The 22,463-nt window shown below is 42.4% G+C and overlaps 1 protein-coding gene across 2 annotated transcripts; it reads left to right on the forward strand.

Moving 5' to 3' along the window:
- The first annotated feature begins 69 nt into the window (after positions 1-69).
- On the forward strand, positions 70-20,477 carry CNBD2 (cyclic nucleotide binding domain containing 2). Of its 2 annotated transcripts, XM_048868467.2 has the most exons (13): positions 70-1,131; positions 2,358-2,398; positions 5,736-5,873; positions 6,308-6,361; positions 6,954-7,117; positions 9,566-9,722; positions 10,084-10,235; positions 10,960-11,098; positions 14,576-14,690; positions 16,149-16,350; positions 17,943-18,105; positions 19,140-19,303; positions 19,514-20,477. In XM_048868467.2, exons 1-13 carry the CDS (start codon positions 1,074-1,076, stop codon positions 19,857-19,859), a joined length of 1,893 nt encoding a protein of 630 aa, XP_048724424.2. In that variant the 5' UTR covers positions 70-1,073; the 3' UTR covers positions 19,860-20,477. The 2 variants fall into 2 exon arrangements, with proteins under 2 accessions (XP_048724424.2, XP_048724425.2); XM_048868468.2 differs by lacking the exons at positions 10,084-10,235; positions 10,960-11,098.
- Positions 20,478-22,463: the final 1,986 nt, after the last annotated feature.

Here is a 22,463-nt window from a genome sequence, read left to right on the forward strand (position 1 = left end):
TACCAAAACTTTGAAAATGCTAAACCTTATATAAAAAAAAACAAACCCAAAAAACTAGAGTTAACTGGCCATTCTCAACATGACAAAAGTTTTGCTTGTTTAAAAGGAAAACTTCCATGGACACTTTTTCCCAAACAAAAAATCTATAGAATTGTGTGTTTCCTAATCAGAAACCCACACATGCTTATGGTGTATGTTTCCCCACTGCAATATGCAAAGGTTGAAAGTGCCTAAATCCAAGTAAGTATCCATTTATTATTTTACAGCAACACAGGTGTACATATTGATATGTGCACTGCCCTGTTGGCCTTGAAGTCTAAAGTTAGCTTTAAGACATACTAGCCTAGTTTGCCGCCTACATTGAGATTTTCCCCCCTTCCTCATGGTTCCTTCAGGGAACACAGTTTGTCACCAAACAGGCCATGGAGGCCACCTCCAAGTCTCTGGGATCGATAGGCAGCCAAAGTCGTCTGTGCATAAGACCTTTGCCTCTTCAATCTGCTCCTGGTGGTTCACTGTGTTCCTGGCAGTGTGGCTTCATTGGAGCTGTGCTACCAAGGACAAACCCTGGCTGCAGCTGGCTTTCAGGGTAGGATTGAGAGGGCTCAGCAGGGAAAACTGTACAGCCTCATACTGTATTTTCCTGGATTGTGGGGGGGGAGAGCAAAGCTGAGTCCCAAAGGAAGGAATGTTTGGGCTGCTTGAGCAGGGGTCAGGAAAGTGCAACCTGTGGGAGATGGTAGGAGACACCACAGGGAGGAGCATGAAAGTTCCTGCAGAGGGGTATAGGTGTAGGGCGGTGTTCATGAGGAGAAAGGTGTTTGAGGGCTGGGGTCCCTGCAGAGGAAGGAGCTGGGCTTGGGGTGTTCCATCTGGTGGTGGAGGAGCCTCCATATGGAGGAAGGTGCTGGGGGCTGAGTTTCCCGCAGTAGGATATTGATGTGGGCTGCATTGGGGTGTTTCCATAGGGTTCCTCAGTTCTGTAGCTGGATTCTGAACCTGTCACAAAGGCCTGACGTGGCTGCGGAATCTCTGGCTGTAGTAGGCAAAGGCTACTCTGGGGAGCCGCAACCATGTACAAGATAAGACACTCTTCACTTCCCACAGACCTGAAGCTCTGTTCCTGTTTCGGTCAGTACCAGGGACAAGTAAACTCCTGGCCATAGGTTGATAGGCACCCCCATCTTGTAGCAGGGGAGAGAAAATCCCTGCTCAAAGCCTCTGACCCAGAAGAGAGGTTTCTCCCCTTAGGTTTACCAGGAAGCCATGCCTTGTTTCCTAGGCCTAATATCTCCTACTAGCCTATCGCTCCCCTCCTACAGCCTCAGCTTTCCCTATCCCAAATGCACACAATCTCCACCCAAGCCCTGGAGGCCTCTGTTCCTTCAGCTTGTCCCCTTACCAGTGCCAAGCCCACCGGTCACAGGTCCACCTACCCCAGTTCCCAGTCTGCTCCTGTCCACTGGGAGGAGTTGGTGGGTGCCCCTCTTGCCAGATCCTGGTAGAGTTGCCTCTGTGTGTCAATTTTTCTGTTCATTTTCTTTCCTGGTGTTTTCTTTCTCTCATTTTTTCCTCCTTCCTTTATGGTTGGTGGTTCTTTTGCTCAACTTGTGGTTCTTTCCCCCATCTCAGGGATTCCCACTCCCCAGCAAGGACCAGCACAGGTGCAGGGGGAATGGCAGGCAGCTAATTTGCATAGAGCTACTTGGTTTTAATCACAGCAACAAAGCACCTTTTGTAGTTGGGGGGAGGTAGGGAGGGCAGCAGTGTGGATCTGCGTCCGATTCGGGCAGCTCTCTTCACTCTCTGCTTCTTTCTTCCACCACATGCTGAGAATAAATTAAACTGATGTTCCTCCCAGTGGTCTGGATTTAGAAACTGCCCTGTCCCCTTATCTTTCATACCGTGCCAGCTCTTCACTACACTTTGGGTGATAGCTGCCTGCCTACTTCCCCATCTACTGATAAACTATGGTGCACTCCTCCCCCTATATAAGTAGAATTTTTTTTGTTATTTTTTAATTTTTTTATTTTTTGAGTTTCACTGAAGAAAACCATGAAAGAGGCTGAAGTCTCTTCAGGAATTATCAGACGGAACGTGCTCTTCAAATCCCTCACTCCAACAGGCAATCTGTTCATTTCTCTATCATGTAGTGATGGAAGCTGACTGTCTTTTATAGGCTCTTTGCTAAGGAAACTTCATTTGCCCAGTCTAGACAAAGTTTTCGGAGCCCAGAATAAACTGCAACAACTATCCCATCAGAAATAATTATCTTCTTTCAGCAGCCCATGTTGAGATCTGATTAGTGAGTGTTAAAGGCACTGTTTAAAACAAGCTGCTTTATTATTTATTTGTAGGTAGTAAGCTGGATACAACTAAGCAGCAAAGACGAATGAAGGTATGATCTTTTACCCTGCAGAAACCTCAATGTCTGTCGGCTTTTTTTCTGTCAATATAAACTGTTACTCCTGCTACTTTGAGTAAAATAGCTGACTTAGCCTCCAGCTCCTTTCTCAGGCAGTATATTCACTTAAAATAAATCAATGGAGATGTGTTTTCCAAGGGGCCCTGACAGGGATGAACACAAACAGTAATGTTAACTGTCAAGAAAGATTAGCAGATGTTTAACATTTAGGGCTACATCTTCATCTGCAGCAATGCAAAGGGGACTGAAAGCTGCCTTAAGGGAACAGCTGAGGGGTTCCCCCTGTAGTGGGAACTCTCGGCAAGCATAGGGGCTTGCCGAGTTAGGAACACACTGGGTCAGATCAGTGGTCCAGCTAATTTGGCATACTACCACCAACAGTGGTCTATACCAGATGCTTCAGAGGAAAGTGCAAGAATCGTTTAAAAGGCATGTCCGGGTTCCCTCCCTACTCTGAACTCTAGGGTACAGATGTGGGGACCCGCATGAAAGACCCCCTAAGCTTATTTCTACCAGCTTAGGGTAAAACTTCCCCAAGGCACAAACTCTTTGCCCTTGGAGGGTACGCTGCCACCACCAAGTGATTTAACAAAGAATCAGGGAAAGGACCATTTGGAGTTCCTATTCCCCCAAAATATCCCCCCAAGCCCTTACACCCCCTTTCCTGGGGAGATTTGAGAATAATATCCTAACCAATTGGTTACAAAGTGATCACAGACCCAAACCCCTGGGTCTTAGGACCATAGAGAAATCAGTCTGGCTCTTAAAAGAAACAGAACTTTATTAGAAAAAAGGTAAAAGAAGAACCTCTGTAAAATTAGAAGGGAAGCTAATCTCACAGGGCAATCAGATTTAAAACACAGAGGATTTCCCTCTGGGCAAAAACTTTAAAGTTACAAAAGAAAACCAGGAATATACCTTCCTCTCAGCACAGAGAAAATCACAAGCCAAAACAAAAGTAAACTAACGCATTTCCTTGCTACTATTTACTAATTCTAATGGAATTGGATTGCTTGCTTTCTTGATCTCTCTCCGGCAAGCACACACAACAGACAGACCCAGAACAGAAAAACAAAAACCTTCCTCTCCCTCCCCGCCAGATTTGAAAGTATCTTGTTCCCTTATCGGTCCTTTTGGTCAGGTGCCAGCCAGGTTACCTGAGCTTCTTACCCCTTTACAGGTAAAAGGATTTTGTGCCTCTGGCCAGGAGGGAGTTTATAGTACTGTATACAGAAAGGTGGTTACCCTTCCCTTTATATTTATGACAAGGCAGTTATGGGATAACCTGCCCCCAGGGAAGGTTTCTTCCTAACACCCCAATAGCAAAAAGAAAGTTTAAGCCCTGAAGCAGGGGGGATGATATCCCTCCCAAGTTGAGAGTTTTGGTTCTATTTAAAGAGAAGCCGCTGATCCAATACTTTCCCCATCCTGAGCCCTCACTATCTTTGCATCTAGGAACCATTGCTGCTTTTAGTTTAACCTTTTATATTAAAAACTAACTAGATGTTTGGGTTTATGGTATAGGTTGCCCAGCTTTCCAATCCAATTACATTTAGTGCAGTGTAGAGACACAGATGATAGATTTATTTGTTGTGAAGGCCAAGACTATAACAGGGTTCAAAAAAGAACTAGGTAAGTTCATGGAGGATAGGTCCATCAATGGCTATTAGCCAGGATAGTGTCCCTAGCCTCTGTTTGCCAGAAGCTGGGAATGAGCGACAGGGGATGAACCACTTGATAATTACCTGTTCTGTTCATTCCTTCTGAAGCACCTGGCACTGGCCACTGTCGGAAGACAGGATACTGGGCTAGACGGACCTTTGGTCTGACCCAGTATGGTCGTTCTGATGTTCTTATTTGTGTTTTGGGAAGCCAGTAGTCAAGGTCTATTTTTTTTAATGGGTTGGCATTCATTAAACTGTTTACAATTCAGATTACTTAGCCATGTTTGTTATATTTCAAATGTCCTCCATACAATGTCTTCAGTGTTCTGCTTACAAGATGGTTGTGAACCATTCAGCATGTGTCAGGCTAATGGGGTTTCTCTAGTTTCTCGGAATGACTCTTTTGTTACCATTAAGGAGGCATTTTGTTCCCAGTGGGGTGAGGTGATTGCCTGCTGGTCTAAAAAGGCAGAACTTTCTCTGTCACCATCTAAATAGCTGCTTAAGCTGTTAAACACTTATTTTCCCCCTTCTGTTTGGTATAATAGTGGTAATGTTAATAGAATGCACTTTTGCTCTCCCCAAAAGTCTAACCACATCAAAAATTAATGTCTGCTTTCCCTTGGCATCCATTCTCCAGCCTTATTGACAGCTAACAGAGCACCAGCTTCCATTCTGTAATAGTTAAACAGCACATTAGTCTAAGCTAATTAAATTTCTCCCTTTCCCCAAGCCCTTTTCTAATGAAGAATGACACGGCTTGGAGGAGGAGGAAATTCTTAGTTGCATTGTGATCACTTAACTTTGAGGTACCAGATATGAAGGCAATGGAGAGTAAAAACATACGCACAGCAGATCTTCAGATCTAATCTTTAGCCATTTTTCCAAAGGTACCTATGTGGTCTGTGTCGTTTACACTATGGCAGCAGTTGTACAGCTTTTCTTGCCAATAAAGTATAATTGAACTGGATTTGTAGCTCTACTCTTTAGGCTGTATATGCTTAGGGCGGCGTATAGAGTCCTTACGCTGCATGTCCCCCTAGCACGGGTATGAATGACAATGTAAAGGTGAGGCACTGCTTAGCCAAGTAGAGTAACAACAAATAAGAACCTTAGGGTATATAACCTACATGGCTCTACCTGCTCAAGCTCTGCCTCCCCAAACTTTGCTGTTATTTTTAGCCGGGTAGTGTCCTGCTGCCTCCCTGCTTCTGGAGCCTTTCCCTACCACAGTGAAAGGCTGTATACTGCTGTGTGTAGCTATATGTACCATACACGCCACCAGCCGTGCAGAAGAGGCCTTAGTTAAATTAAATGGTAATGGTTATTATTTGTATTTCAGTAGCTCTGGCGGCTCTAACTGAGATCAGGGCCCCATGGGACTAGGGGCTGGGGACACACATAATGAGAGAGCAAAAAGTTTGCAATCTAAATGGGTAAGACAGACAAAGAGTGAGGAGGGGAAACAGAGCCACAGAGAAGTGAAGTGACTTGTCTAAGGTTACAAAACAGGGCAGTGACAGAGCCCAGAGCCCAGGTTTTCGAACGCCCAGTCTATCACCTACACCATGGTGCTTCCCATTATAAATACAAATGCTTATACTTTAATTTGGACTTTAATGATTTTCTGTGCTTGTTCTTTTAAGACTTTCTACAGGCTTGCTTTGGATATTGTAGTCATGAACAAGGTGTGCAAGATATTCCGGAAGGGACTGATGGGGTTCAGGGGATTTCAGTTCATTGATATGACTGCCCAGGAATCCCTGGCCTTTGGTATGGAAGAAGTAAGGGATTTTACAACATAGAATAAAATCATCCTCTTCCTTTTTATAATGATTTATCTCTGTGTTCGGTTCAAATGTGCCCATTACCCAGGCTGCTGTGAGCATTTACATCAAAGCCTGACCAATTGCCAGTTCAGAAAAGGCTCAGTTCTAGGAACTCGTGGCCTCCTCCTGGTTTCTGCATTGCCCGCTATGTATATATTAATGTAAATCTATTGTTTTTCTCAGTAAATCTGATGGGCTTTTATTTTAAATCCTTTCTAGTGTGTGGTTGTTTTTTTTATTGAAGAGGTGAACTTAAAGTTAAAATATGTTTGTACAATAGTTTTACAGAAGCTTGCCTTGTCACTGAAATGTTTGTGTATTTCACTATCTCTGTGACAATTCTAATGCAATCAATGCCTCTCCCTCTTCCTCACCCCTCTTTTATTCAGGACAAGAAATATACCAAACTGTCCTTCGACCACAATGAGTTCAAGATCAGAAAGGTCTGAATGCACTTTGTCTTGTTTTACAGCCAGCTCTCCTTTCATCTACAGTGCAAGACACTGAAATATTTTAAGGGTCCCCATGCGAGAGGAGCAGGAATTTGTGAGTTCCAGCAAACACAATGGGGAACTCACTCCTGTTATGCAAGGACGCTTCAATTGTCCATCTACTAAACCCTGTTTGTCATTTGACATTCCTTCTGAATATTTCCAAAGAAACCATTTCACAACATTTACAGATACATAGAATTTAAGAGTGTGACATAAACACAAGCAATTTAATCAGAAATATTCTTCAGAAAATATTGTGCGGGCAGGGATAGCTCAACCACTGTTAACAGTTGTTTTCCTTGACTGTGCTTGGGCTTTGCATTGGACCACATAAATTGGTTTCTGGACACTGATGGCTGAGTTTCAAGTGAAATGGAAAACAGACAATTTGGGATTAGTTCTATTACATCTCTGGAAGATGATGCTGTTTAGTCTTCTGGAGTGCAGGTTCTTTTTGTTTTGGAGTTTTTTTTGTTTTGTTTGTTTGTTTGTTTTTTCATTTGAGACTCCTTAGTTTAATGAGTGTGTGATGTTTTGCCAGGATCACTTTCCTCTCAAGGCAATCCAGATAACCAAGAAGAAACCAGAATGGAGAACTGAGAAGGAAATAAAGCTGTTACGAAGCTGGTTGCAGTTTGTGGAAAGCTACCGAAAATATAGCCTGAATCTGCAGTTGCTTCTGGCTAAAGTGATTCGCTTTGAACGGTAAATGTTCTTGTGAAGAGGTGTAATGTTTTTTTAAAGCTGTTTTTAGAATTGTACATATTTCAAGCTTCCAAATGACACTTTTTAGCCCAAAATTAGAACAATTACATGGATAACTCTCCATTTATTTTCAGTCTATGGTGTGTCTATTGAATGTACATTAGCCTGAAGGATGACTTCATGTTTTTGCTGTCTTTATCTAATTTCCTCTGTGTAGTCGGTGACATACTGATCTGTCTCTTACACTCTAGAGTGAGACTTTTCAACACTTATCAAAGAATTTGGACATTCAATTCTCATAAATATTAGTAGGAATTGGGCATCCAAATCCCCTAGGGAGCTTTGAGATTTCAATCAAAAATGTCATGTTAGAAGCTTTTCAGGTTTAAATGTTATCTGTCTCCCACTTCTTGCCTTTCTCTTAGAGGGTTGCATTCAGACTCTGTTCACACGTATGGTATTAAAGGGGGTACATTAATGCTGCAATAACAAAAGCAGCATTAATGGTGTTCCCACGTAGAACTCCCCCTCCAACCTGAATTTATTCCTACCAGGAGTAGGAGACTGTGATCTCCACAAAGCATGGGGTGTCAAGGTCAAGGAATGCACACACTAAAATGTGTTAACTGTGTCCCATGACCCTCATGTTGGAAATCATTCCCCATGGCTCTGGAGCCACATGTGAACTCCATGTGGGACGCCACCTTTGAGTGGGTGTGACTCTTGAGCCCTGCTTGCCTGCCTCTCCTCCTGTGCACACCTACCTCTGAATTTGGCCCTTGGTGTGTATTTGTGGTGGAGGCTCCAGTCTCTGTCAGGTTTTTCCAGACTTTGAGGAGGCAGGAATTCACCGAGGAATCACTCCAATGCACAGATCTATCCCTTTAGTAGCATGTAGAAAGCCCCAGAGTCATTGTGAAAAGCCGTTAGTCCATGGGAATATATCATAGGTCCAAGAGACCTAAAAGGAATTCTGCATCAGTCACAAAGATTCTCAATGACCCCTTCATCCTCAGCCCCTCAGTCCTAGATTAAGGCACCCTCTTCCCATTGGGCAGTGGCTGATTCTTATGTGTGGGTGCAGGCTCATAGGGATCATGCACTCAGGCTGCTCCTTGGGCCTAATCCTGAGTTTAAGCTCCCTTTGGGCTTCCTGGATTCCTGCAGTGCAGCATGTGCCCTCTCCTGCAGCTCACACTGTTCCTTCTTGGGTGGCATCCCCCCACCCCTCCAGTTGGAGGACAGTTGACAGCAGGAATAAGGGGCCAGTTCTCAGGCCAGCCAGGGCTCTATGGGAGTAGAGAAAGCCATTGTCTTCTTCCTGACCATCCCCCTAGCTAGATAGGGCTTTGGAGCAGGGTCTGCCTTCATCGCAAAAGTGCTGATCTGTGAAGTGGGGCTCCACATGTTTTATTCCTGGATGATGATGTTGAGTGTTTATAGTGTTTTGATGGTGTTACAGATTTCATGGAATTTAAGGCCAGAAGGGACCGTTATGATCATCTACTCTGTCCTCCAGCATAACACAGACCATCAAATTTGCCCCAGTGACTCCTGCATCTCACTGCAGTGCCTTTAGAAAATATCAGTCTAATATTCTTCACCTCTAGTTTCATTTTCTATTTCTCCCTCTTTTGGCCACCACTCTTTTCTCCTTTCTGGAAGAACAGAGAAGTTTCCTCTATATAGTGAATTCTTCCATAGAGTAATCACGGTTTTATTGTTAAGTGATGAGTTCCCTCACAGTGTGCCACATAGTTCAATACATTATGGTGGTTTTATTTCATTGCTTGACTGCATTATAAAATATTTAATTATATGTTTCTATGAGGGCTGTGGCAGTGGAAGGGGTTGGGCTCCACTTCACTCATAATTCTAGAAATCCCTTCACTTTTCCCACTTGAATATCAGCTCCTCTACAGGGCTTGACATCTCAGCCACTAGCCTTCTCCCCAGTGGAGGTCTCGATTGGACTATTTTTGCAGCTCCTTCACTGACGGTTATTACTGTAGAGTAAGCTGAGGTACTCCTTCCTAGAAGGTGGGCACAACTCTTCCGCAAGGCTGGCCCTGAGAAGTGATTGACAGGGAACAGGAATTGAAATCAAGTTGCAGAGGCAAATACCAAGAATGTTCTTTGACCAGTTCAAGCACACGTTCCTGACTGCTTGTATCTTATATAAATAAAACAGACATCAGCAGGTATCTGCCAGATAAAATCACTCTGAGTTAGAAAATAGAGCGCTCTGGAGTTCTCATAGGAAGTTCCCTACAGTTCTAGAGGTTCCAGTTCATTCCAGCTCATTACGGAGAGAGACCCTAGCTGCCAAGTGGATCCAAACTCCCTAAAAGATTAGCCGTGGTGGGGAGGGAGTCTGACCAGCAGAAGTCCCAGTACAGGCCTGTTTTTCTGCTAGGTGGGAATAGAATCGGTGTTCCTGTGTTCTAGGTTTGGACGCAGGAGAGTCATCATAAAGAAGGGGCACTGTGGCAACAGTTTCTACTTCATCTACTTTGGTACTGTTGCCATTACTGAAGATGAGGATGGGAGCAGTGCCTTTACTGACCCAGATCCAACTTTGCTTCGGAAAGGTGCTGGATTTGGGGTGAGTGGTGTTTATAGTAAAACTTCTGTTAGTCTTAGGATGGAAGGGGAGCTGTATGCTTACTAAACAGTAAAATAAATAATCATGAGTTTTGGAAGGAAGGAAGATAAACCCTCATGCTTCAGCACTTATGCTAAGCTAACTATTGGGGGCTAGGAGGAAACTTTCCCTGGGAGCAGGTTATCCCATGACCACCTTTTACAGGGTTTCCCCTGAAGAATCTGGTATTGGCTATTGTTGGTGACAGCGTACTAGGTTAGATGACTATATAATGTCTCCCAATAAGGTCAATATTTGGCATATAAAGTTGGAGGATGAACTCCCAGCCGTAACTCAGTTTTTCCTTTTTCTCTGTATATAGGAAGTTGCTCTTTTAAAGGACAGGCGGAGAATTGCAACAGTTGTCTGTATGGAGGAAACAGAACTATTGGTAGTGGATAAAGAGGACTTTTTTGCTAATAAATTAGATGAGGAGCTTCAGAAAGAATTTCAGTATCGTTTCAGCTTCTTCAAGTAATTTCTTCCACTGAGATCACTCCCTCCTGCCTCTGCCACTTCATTTTTACTTGCTGAATTGTTTGGCTATTCAAGTACAGTATGAGCTATTCTAATTCTACTAAAAAGTGCCCAAACAGTGTAGTAACCTCTATTCTATGCAAGATTTTACTGCCTTCACTGATTATGTTACTGGAAATGAAGTAGCAGTCATTCCAGAGGGACGTGGGTTAATGGATGCTGTTTCTTTGTGACTGTTACAGTTCTACAGCTTGATCTCATGTAGTACAGAGCCTTATATACAGTTGTACTGAAGGAATATTGTGATGTGTACAGTTTTCATTATACCTTGAAAGAAATGGGAAGGGAAAAACCATGTTTGCATTGTAATGAATGCATAGAGCACTAAAGTCTGCTGAAGTTCATGAACATAAGGATGTTTGTGCTTTTATTCCTTTCAAAAATATTATTCTGCTTTTTATATCCATGCTATAAACACTCTTAGAACAATCTAAGGCATGTTACTGGGGCTCCATGGTTACTGGGGCTCTAGGATGCGCAGGGGTCTGCCTGCATTGTGTAACTTACAGAATCAGGACCTAAGCCAGAAAAAGCACCTCCTTCCCATTAGTTGGAACACTAAAAAGATCACATTTTCCTCAGTGAAATAAGTTTTTCCTTGAGTCCTCTAGTTGGAATTAAGTGGTCATATGAAAAGATGTCTGCATTATTTCCTTTTCAGAGGTCTAGATCTCTTTGCAACGTGGCCTGATTACTCAGTAGAGAAAATTGCTAGTTACTGCAAAGCAGAGAAATTTCACTATGGACAAGTGATAGTCCGGGACATCCCGGAGTCAGCCAGCATAATATTCATTACTCAGGTATGATCCATCCATCCCAATACTGTTCATCTTGGGCCAGCAGCCTAAAACAGTGACCAGCAGCCATTACAGGTGAAAGTGGGGAATGAAGCACTTCTCCAGATACATCCCCTTGGTGATTTTTTTTTTTTTCTGCTAATGGTGTCATGTCTTTATGTAGGGCCGGATTCTGATACCTTTGCTCACACTGTGTGGTACCTTACTCCACTAGTAATCATACTGATTTTGTGCAGAGTAAGTTACTACTCAACGTGAATAAGGCTCTCAGAATCTGACCTGTCAACCACAAACTCTTCACAGAAGGAAGTAGGGTATGTCTACACTGCAATTAAACAGCCCCTTAACTCAAGCCCATGTCAGCTGGCACGGGCCGGCTGTGGGTGTCTAACTGCAGTATAAATATACCCTAAATCTCCTGTAAGTTTTGTAAAGCACCTAGTTCATTTTCAGTGCTAAACAAATATTTATTAATGGTAGTTAACAAAACATGCTAGGAGGGAAAGAAAACTATATTGCCATGAATGCTGTACCTGTCCCTGTTCTTGAATCCATTCCAAAGTGAAGGAACATTTCTCTTGCCTCAATGGGAGCACTTGTTTGCACTAGAATATACTCTTGGGGGAGTTCTGCACCAAAAATTAAAAATTCTGTGAACAATATTTTAAAATTCTGCATATTTTATTTTTCAAAATAACACAATATAATCATGCCAGTTTCAATTATTTTGGTAATTTATTTCAAAATACCTGTCAGCAAGTACGTCTGTAACAATACAAACAACAAAAAAGATTCAGGAAATGTTTTTTGACAAATAGATTCCTTACTAGGCATATTAATGCAGAACTTTGAGTAATAATTCATTACTATAATTCAATTAATTATATTATTAATTACAATAATTATATTACAATAATTCAAACCCAGAACTGTATTTCCCACACGCCTCAGAAGCAGTGCAAAGGCTTGTGGGAGTCAGGGTAATGGAGGAGCTGAGGGAGAGGGAATTAATTGCTGGTAAGGAGCCTAGGAGTGAACGTGGAGGGTTGTTGGGTGTGTGTGGGAGAAGTATGGAACAGGGTTTGTTTGTTTTGGGGGGGGAGGCATTGTGGGGGGGATTGTTAGAGAGTTGTGGCGTTTCCCCCATGCAGACCCTGGCTGACTCCAGCCTCTCCCAGTCAGTCAGACACAGCTGCCCATGTGTCCCTGCACCTTCACTTAGCCACCTCCTGCCCCCATGTGGCCCTGCACTCCCACTCAGCCCACCCCTCCCGAGTCCCCATATCCCTGCACCCCCACTCAGCCATCCCCAATCCCCATATGGCCCAGCAACCCCACTCCCGTTCAGGCCCCGCTCCAGTCTGTCCCCCGCACTAGCCCTTCTGAACCCTAGTCTATGTGACCTCCCACCCCCACCCCAGCAGTCCCATGTACCTGGCTCTATCTGTCCCTACCCCATATACCATATATATCTGTGACTAGCTGAGCTGTCTGCCTTCTATTCTTGTGCCACAGCAGCTCCTGGTGGGCAAAAGGTGTAATTGAAGCACCTCTCCAGCAGAATTTTTTTTGTTTGTTTGTTTTTGGAGAGAAGAAAAATCTGCAGGGGATGTGAATTCTGCTCATGCACAGTGGTGCAGAATTCCCCCAGGAGTAAATATAGATGTCATTACCTTGGTACCAGAAAATTGGCTGAAAAAGAAATGCCTGAGATAGGTAGGCAGACAGAAACAAATTTAATTTAAAGGGAGGACACCATAGTTTCTTAAGGGAACAGGTCATGCAGAAAGTACCCTGCAAATTTTCAGGTGTAATACTGCAATGATCATCCATATTTCCTGATGGGTTACACTGGCTTTGTACACAGATAATACTACATATGAAACTATATATATATATATATATAGTAATGGAATTTTAATGAAATTCAAATAATTTCTGCCTAGTTGCCTATAGAAAGTGAGTTTAAAATCCATGGAGATACTGAATTGCAATGTCATCCATTTATTATAACCCTTATTTTTTCCTAGTTACCTCTTCTTCCTTTTTGTCACTTTTTGATCCTCATTTATTGAGTCATGTCTGAATATACATTATAAGATTGCTGGGGGCAAGGATTGTTTTTCACTTGTTCCTGAGTGGTACCTAGCATACTTTTGGACTCTCTGAAATATTTAATAACAATGGCACAGCAGCTTGATAACACCAACTTAATGATGCCAATAAAATTGTGCAGAACAAAATGATATAGTGGTGGATGTTTTGCTCAATCACTGTGCTCAAATCCAGAATAAAAGACAATAATTGGTGTATTTTTCGCATTTATATGCAATAACCATTTTGATATGGTGTGGTTTGAATGATTGTTTTATTTTCAGTGTAAATATATTGTCACTTCGCAACAAACAATTATACAAAAATAATTTGGAAGGATATTCCAGGTCCCAAAGCCCTGATAGCCCTAATTCAATGGATTACTGCTGAACAGCTATATTATAAAGGTCTTATTTAAAGCCCATTGAAGTAGATGGAAAGATTCCCAGTAGTAAGAACCTTCTGACAGTGAGTGTTCTCTGCTTACACAAGTAGTTCTGCTGTCCTCAGTGGAACTGCTCGTTTGATTAAGAGGTTGCAGGAATGGTTCCTAATTTGCTTAGAGATTATTTGTTTGCTATATCCGAGATAATTTACAGTATGGACAGTACAATAACTTGTGTAGGAAAAAGACACCTCTCTAGAGATGGGATTATTGAATACTTCTGAGAGGCATTGTTATCTGATGGACTGAGGCCTTGTCTACACTTACCAGGGGTTCGATGCGTGGTGATTGATGCTTCGGCGGTTGATTTAGTGGGTCAAGTGAAGACCTGCTAAATCGACCGCAGATCACTCTCCTATTGACTCCTGTACTCCACCTGAACGAGAAGCACAAGGAGAGTCGATGGGAGAGTGTCTCCGGTCGACATTGTGTAGTGTGGACCCCACGGTAAATAGATCTAAGTATGTCAACTTCAGCTACGTTATTCATGTAGCTGAAGTTGCATAACTTAGATTGATCTCCCCCTGTAGTGTAGACAAGGCCTCAGTGTGGGCTGGGAACTAAGTTCTTATCCTGGCACTGTCAGTGAATTAATAGGTAACTTTTCCAAGGCCACATAGCTTTCCTGTGTCTCTGTTTCTCTATTTGTAAAATGAAAATAATGCTTATTTCTCTACCTACCGAGGAGGTATTGCAAGGATTTTATAAACAATTTGCACAGCCCTTTGAAGACCTAAAGTTCCACAAGTGTTAAGTATTATTACTGAATGGTAGTCCATGGCTAATATAATAATACCTAACTCTTAGTATTTTTCGCCCATAGATTGAAGTGCTCTAGAAGGTAGATATCATCTGCATTTTACAAGTGGGGAAATCAAGGCATTAGGAAGTCAGAGGCAGTGCTGCAGTATTAACTTTATTCTCCTCATCTGTTTTATTAGGGAAAATGTGAAGTTTTACGTCTGGTTGATCTCACCACTTGCCCATCCTATCACAAGTGGATCAGTCAGCAAATGGATTTTCCCAAACTCAGTCCTTATTACTCTATGGAGACTGGTATGTTACAGTGATTTCCAGACATACATAATTTGGAAAACTTCAGCGTTACCAGCCTATAGCATAGTTGTTAGTGACTCGTAACTTTGTGTTATTCTTATCTGTATTTTTTGTTATAACTTCATAGATTTTAAAGACAGAAGGGACCATCATTCTAGTCTGACTTCCTAGGCCAAGTTAGAACTCAGCAGTGGGGGAGAGAGAAGGGGGAGTCACAGATACTCACAAAACAGAACGTTGCCCTAACACTATGCTTTTCAGGGTTACAGACATAGGCGCCGGAGGACCCATGGGGAAAAAATAGTGGGTGCTCAGCAGCCTCGCAGATCAGTTTCTCCCCCTCCCTCTCAGCCCTCCCGCCCGCTGGTGGCCCCACCGATCAGCTCCTCCCACCGCCTGCGACCCACCGCAATCAGCTGTTCAGCAGCATGCAAGAAGCCTCGTGGGGTGAGGGGAAAGCAAGGGCAGGGCATGCTTGGGGGAGCGGGTGGAACAGGGTGGGAAGAGGCGGGGGTGGAGTGGGGATGGCAAGGGGTGGGGATGGGGCTTTGGGGGAAGGAGTGGAGTGGGGGCAGGGTCTGGGTCTGGGTCAGGACAGGGATTGAGCACCCCCGGGGAAATCAGGAAGCCAGTGCCTGTGGTTGCACATGCCTCCAAGGCACACAATACAATTGGTCAAAGCCTTGTTTTCTCAACTCCCAGTCTTGAAAATCTTATTTCTATTAGGAAAGAGATTTTTTTAAAAATCACACTGGTGCCTTTGCTGGGAAGTTGACAATTCACCCCGGTTTCGTTGGCCTCTAGTCCTGAAGCTCCACTGGTGAGCAGGATCTTATCACCATTTCATAATTAAATGGCATGCAAGGTCTCAATCCTGCAAAGACAGTTGTGCCCACACCATGTCCTATTACAGGGGTGGCCAACCTGTGGCTCCAGAGCTACAGGCGGCTCTTCAGAAGTTAATATGTGGCTCCTTGTATGGGGACCGACTCTGGGGCTGGAGCTACAGGTGCCAACTTTCCAATGTGCTGGGAGGGGCTCACTGCTCAACCCCTGGCTCTGCCACAGGCCCTGCCCCCGCTCCACCCCTTCTTGCCCCCTCCCCTGAGCCTCCTATGCCCTCGCTCCTCCCCCTCCCCCTCTGAGTCTCCTGCACGCCACGAAAGAGCTGATCGAGAGGTGTGGAGAGGGAGGGGGAGGTGCTGATCAGCGGGGCTGCCAGTGGGTGGGAGGCGCTGGGAGCGGGGGTGGAGGAGCTGATGCGGGGCTGCTGACGTATTACTGTGGCTCTATGGCAATGTATATTCGTAAATTTTGGCTCCTTCTCAGGCTCAGGTTGGTCACCCCTGTCCTATTAACTTCAGCAGAACTCCATGCAGGTATAAGGACCCATGCTGGTGGATCACCTCAGAATTAAATAATTTAGCTTTGACTAACTTTCATTTACTTTCTTTGCAGACACCACAGGCAGAAAAAGATTCAATAATTTTATGTGGAAGTCCTTTCCTGTGCAGGATCTGAGTAATCTGAAATCGATGTATGTCCCACCTTTAAATCCTCAGAAGGATGAAAATTTCGAAAGGCAATACCTGGCTTTAAATAGGAAATATAAAAATGCACACACAAAGCTGGAGAAAGAGGACAGAGGTGACAGTAGAAGGTAGGATGAGTTACGGGTCCCTCCATAGATTACTGATCCGGAGCAATAAGAGTAGAAGTCCCAGGCTTGGTTTCTACACCAGGACTTGAAATAAATAAAGTTATACTTCCCAAAGTATTTCTGAGACCCACTTCTCATCTCACTAATGGTTAGAGCTGGCTAAAGGTGCTTGAATGAAAAGTTTCTTTGGGGGAAAAAAGCGATTTTTTGAACGATTTTTTTGTGTGTGAAAAATTTGTCAATTTTTTTTTCTTGATTTATGCATTTTTTGTGCTTTTTAAACTTTGGAAATGTTAATCTAAAACATTATCAAAATTATTACAATTTTTTTATTTACTGCAACAAAAATATCAATGTTTTTATGATAAAAATATTGGGGGCAATTGAGAAATTAAAAAAAGAAAGATGATTCAATTCTGAAGGCTTCAAAATGAGAACTTCAAAATTTATCACAAACATAGATTTTAATTTTTCGATCAGTTCTGCTTATGGTGGTGCAAATAGCAGCAATTCCACTGAAGTGAATGAAATTACTTTGATGTAAAATGAGATGAAAATCAGGCCCAATGTTGCAAGCACAGAACAGCTTTTACAAAGAAAAAAATCACCTCCTTATTATATCATGACTACAGTGTGTTTCATTGTAAGAAGACTGGTACAAAAAACTTAGAGTTTGAGACATATATGTGAACAAGTTATGCAGAGAAAAGGGAAATAATTACCGTAGTTTCTTTTCATACATGTTGAATGTGGTGGTGAGACATCCAGGAGATAGACAGGTGGAGATCACTGATGGCGCTGAAGGGAGAAAGTTGGGGATAGAGAGATAGATTAGGGTGTCATCAGCATAGAGGTAGCAGTTAAAGCTATGTGAGTGAATGAGGTCACCCATAGAGAGAGTCTAGAACAACCTGCAGCCATCAGGGTAATCCGCTGGTGGGCCGCCAGACAGTTTGTTTACATTTGCATGGCTGCCCACAGCTCCTAGTGGTCACGGTTTGCTGTTCTCGGCCAATGGGAGCTGGGGTAAGCGGCAGCCAGCATACCCCTGTGGCCCGTGCCACTTCCCGGTGCTCCCATTGGCTGGGAATGGCGAGCCATGGCCACTGGGAGCTGCGGGAGGCCGTGCAAATCTAAACAAACTGTCTGGCGGCCTGCCAGCGGATTACCCTGATGGGCTGTGTGCGGCCCCCGGGCTGCAGGTTGCCCACCACTGGTCTACAATGAGAAGAGGGAGTGCAGGGCACTTGGGGACTCAAACAGGGAAAGGGAGGAAGGGGGTGGGGCCTCCAAAAAGTTTCTCCAGGGATAGTTATAAGGGTAAGAAGAAAAGCAAGAATGTACTGAGCTAGAGACACCTTAGAAGAAGAGGTTATGAAGGAGGAGGAACTCATCTGTGTCAAAGGTAGCAGAGAAATCAAAGAGAATGAGGACAGAAAAGAGGCTAATATATTTGAATGTATTAAATGACAAAGTTGTTTAAATTCTATTCATGTTGGTTTGTTAGATGTGAAAAACAATTGCCTTGCTTGAGGTAGTGTCACAATAAATACCTGTAAAGGATGGTTCAAAATAAGTTAACATTTTTGTAGATATGATGACTTCAGTGATGATGAGAAAGAAGTCGTTCAGAAAGAAATATCAGGGTTGTTCCGGAAGAAACTAACTGTTCTCACACCATATGGAGAAATACCCACTGCTGTTGCCACAGCAATTTATACTAGGGTCGATGAAGTGCATAAAGGGGAACTCCTGGTGAGTACATCCAGAAGGGCAAGCTGCTGTTATAAGTTTGTGTCTTATCTAGTAGCAAAAATTCTTCCGACCTCACAGTCACACAAACCCTGAAAGGCTACACATTCCTGTTCCTCCAAATGTTATGAAGTAGAGAACTTGTGCAAATCAGTTCTTTGTGTCCCACGGTCCATATATTTAGTAATCAGTCCTGTAGCAGAGGACTTCTTTGTGGAGGAGATGACGTGGAATGCTTTGAGAAATTCTACCCCTGCTGAAGGGAACAGATTGCCCCAAAGAATCATATGTACTCTCCAAGTCTGTGGATCACAGAAAACCCTCAACATTTCCAAGGCTGGCTGCCGTAGAAGCTATTTCCTGTTAACTCAAGTCTATGGGGTTATTACCTTACATAAGAGCTGACATACGGTAAGTGTTGTCATATTACTTCATACTGCTAGTGCAGAGTGAGGGATGATGCCAGATGACCTCATGGAGGAAAGTTTCTGCATATCCACAAACTCTGGGCTGTTGTGTTCCACTTATTAAAGTAGCCAGGGAGGAGACATACCTGGACTCTGTGATCTTTGCTTGCCTTGGTTATCCCCTAAAAATTCTCTGCTGATGGAGATCCTATGGAGTCCAAACAGAAACTTATATCTGCTTCCCCCCTGACAAAAACCATGAGGGAAAGCAGCCAGTGATAGCACCAATTGCCCTTCCTCAAGATGAATTTCCTCTGGTGTCCAGGTTGGTGTAGGGATGCGGTAATTGAGACCTTTCTACGCTTGCTTGGGTGACTCCTCTATACAATGTTTATACAGTAGCAAAATCTTCTTCAAAATCTAGAAAATGTCACTAATAGCTATAAAGAATTTCCAAAATGACAAATTCTCAAACTACTTCCTAAATGATTTTTTTTTTAAAGTTTACTGTCAAATTCTGCATGACTCAACATAAACAAGAGCAATATTCAGATATATGTGTACCAGTACACCAATCCAGAGTACATGGTGATGTGCAGATAGCTTTCTATTGTTTTGTTTACCCCTCAGGGGATAAGCCAGCATCTTCTACCTGAAGATAAGCAAGATAATCGGAGCATGGTTTTGGTCAGTCAGGGAGCTCAGATCATTCGGTTGAAAAAGGAGAAGTTTGAGGAATTAGCAGATCATACAACAATAATGAAATTACACAAATTACAGCCGAAATATCCCAGGTAAGTGAAATTAATGTGTCTGGGGAGAGACAGTACCCATGAACTAGTGCTCAACAAAATATAAAAGCTTGTTGGCTGTCATTTACCCAAACTCATTCTCACTTAATTAGAATTCAAGGGTGAAATTTTGGCTCTAATGAAATCAATGGGAGTTTTATCACTGATTGAAATGGAGCCAGGCTTTCATCAAGTGTCTTTTATCCTTTGCAGTGATGATGAGCTGTGTCAAAGCTTTCTGGAACAGAACCACTGGAAAATATTCAAGAAAGATCTGATGAATCTTTTCCTGGAGCGAAAACTCATGATGATGGCGGCAAGTTCTCAGCAGGTGAAGCCCAAGAAAGATATTTATAACTCCTGGAGTGTGAATCAAGCAGGTATTCTAGACCTGACCACTACCCACCATCATCTTCCAACAGGCATTCAAGGACTACAGCGCAGATATGTCCCTGTCCACATAAGACAGGGAAAGGATTCGGAGGGCCTGCCAAATATTGAGCTAAGATTGATTCATGGCATTGCTGTACCACGGCCTACTTTGAAAGGATTGTTTTAGTGAGTTTGAGGAAATTAGGCCGGCAGGTTTAACAGCACAGATGCAGCTTGAGAAGCCAAAAAGTGAAACCGCGAATTTTTTAGTTGAATGTTACAAAAATACGTGAATTTTAAATAAAGGTAATTTTCCCCAATTTCTAAGTAACAATTAAATGTTCCTGCCCAGATTTCTGCTGTGAACGCTGAAGTAAACTTATTTTTCACTGTGGTAATCTGCATTTCTATTAGCTTTGAGAAAGAAACCAGTTTTCACCATTTTGTTTTTCTCTGCAAGATGGATATTTTTATATAAGGTTAAGATTTTCTGTTATTTATATTTGATCCTAAGATACCTTCACATTCTAAACAACATATTTAATACAAATAGAAATTGAACAAAGATTTTAACACCTCTCTGAGTTCAGTTGATCAGGAAGCCATGTGAAGTTTAAAGTGCTCATTGGCTGCTGCTGTAGTTTTTGTTGTGCTTCACTATGCTTGGGAGGTTGATAATATGGCTTAAAGTTTAGACTGTTGAAATGTGCTTCACGCAGTTTTACATGTTTTTCAACACTGCAGATGAAATTTTAAATTAAAGTTTTCAATTAAATAAAAATTAATTAAAACGTTTCTATTCATACTTTTAAAAATCTTAATGTGATCATTATTATAAAGAGTTAGATTTTAGAAATATATTAACAGACTGAAAAGATGTGCTCTTTCCCCATGTCTTCCCTCTCAAAAGCAGTTTTGAGAACTATTCGCCATTTATGTCAGGCTTGCACCAGCAAAATATATTTCTGGTACCTTAGTCAACATAAAACAGATTGAGGCCCTGATCCTGCAAAGATTTACAGATGTGTTAACTTTACCCAATGTGAATAGTCCTAATTAAGTCAACATGACATTTCACAGTGCAAAAGGTTAAGCATATAAATAAATCTATGCAGGATTGGGGCCTAAGCTGTATCAGTATTTTTCTTTGTGCTAGCTATATAATGTACTGTATGAAAACACATGTATGCTAAGGCTGAAAATGATCAAATAGTATTTTTATCTCAGAGGATGTGAATAAGTTAGTAAGACAAGATATGGTTTTAAAGAAAGAATATCCACTTAAATGTATTTGTACAAAGGTTAGATTTCCAAGAGAATTAGTCAGAAATGTCGGAAACCCTATCTTTTGTCATTAACGATTTAAAAAAAAGTATGAAAAAGGTAAAATGTGAGATGAAGGCGCATGCTGATCTCTCAAAAGGAAAACAGTTTGAAGAGCTGATGATTCATTGAGTCTGATCTTGTCATTTATGTCAGGTTTCAGAGTAGCAGCCGTGTTAGTCTGTATTTGCAAAAAGAAAAGGAGTACTTGTGGCACCTTAGAGACTAACCAATTTATTTGAGCATAAGCTTTTGTGAGCTACAGCTCACTTCATCGTATGCATTCAGTGGAAAATACAGTGGGGAGATATATATACATAGAGAACATGAAACAATGGGTGTTATCCCCCCACCCCCGCTCTCCTGCTGGTAATAGCTCACCTTAAGTGATCACTCTCCTTAAAGTGTGTATGGTTTCAGAGTAACAGCCGTGTTAGTCTGTATTCGCAAAAAGAAAAGGAGTACTTGTGGCACCTTAGAGACTAGAATTAATAAATAAATTGGTTAGTCTCTAAGGTGCCACAAGTACTCTTTTTCTTTTAGTGTGTATGTTAACACCCATTGTTTCATGTTTTCTGTGTATATAAATCTCCCCACTATATCCCCCCCCTGCTCTCCTGCTGGTAATAGCTCACCTTAAGTGTGCTACTGTGTACCTGACTTCATAGAATCATAGAAGGTTAGGGTTGGAAGGGACCTCAGGAGATCATCTAGTCCAACCCCCCTGCTTGAAGCAGGACCAATCCCCAATTTTTGCCCCAGATCCCTAAATGGCCCCCTCAAGGATTGAACTCACAACCCTGGGTTTAGCAGGCCAATGCTCAAACCACTGAGCTATGCTAAGTGATCACTCTCCTTACAGTGTATATGGTAATACCCATTGTTTCATGTTCTCTATGTATATAAATCTCCCCACTGTATTTCCCCCCCTTCCCCCCGCTCTTCTGCTGGTAATAGCTCACCTTAAGTGATCACTCTCTTTACAGTGTGTATGGTAACACCCATTGTTTCATGTTCTCTATGTATATAAATCTCCCCACTGTATTTTCCCCTGAATGCATCCGATGAAGTGAGCTGTAGCTCATGAAAGCTTATGCTCAAATAAATTTGTTAGTCTCTAAGGTGCCACAAGTACTCCTTTTCTTTTTGTAATGTATGTGTATCTGTTACTTCTGTGGAAGTTGCATGCATGAGGACTTTAGGTCTGTACCTTTGGTTAGGACACCTATAGGAATACATATTGTAAGTGGCTACATAAAAACAAATCATACTGAAAATGGGAGTGGGGAGCCTGGAAGATGGATTGGAAAACATAGCTTCTGTCTGTTCCAACAGGTTGTATATTTCATGGACTGAAATGTCACTTATTGAAGGATATTAATCATGATGAATGCAGTATGGTGTAAATTTTTGATGTAGGTTTTAGAGTTCTCCACATGTTAGCTGACCCAGTTTTGTGCATGAGCAA

Source organism: Caretta caretta, chromosome 11, assembly GCF_965140235.1.
Source record: "Caretta caretta isolate rCarCar2 chromosome 11, rCarCar1.hap1, whole genome shotgun sequence".
Taxonomy (NCBI): domain Eukaryota; kingdom Metazoa; phylum Chordata; order Testudines; family Cheloniidae; genus Caretta; species Caretta caretta.

Coding starts and splice junctions, on each gene's coding strand:
- CNBD2 (XM_048868467.2), top strand. CDS start 1,074: ATGTACAAGATAAGACACTCTTCACTTCCCACAGACCTGAAGCTCTGT. Junction 18,106..19,139: donor TGCATAAAGGGGAACTCCTG/GTGAGTACATCC, acceptor TTTACCCCTCAG/GGGATAAGCCAGCATCTTCT. Junction 19,304..19,513: donor TTACAGCCGAAATATCCCAG/GTAAGTGAAATT, acceptor TATCCTTTGCAG/TGATGATGAGCTGTGTCAAA.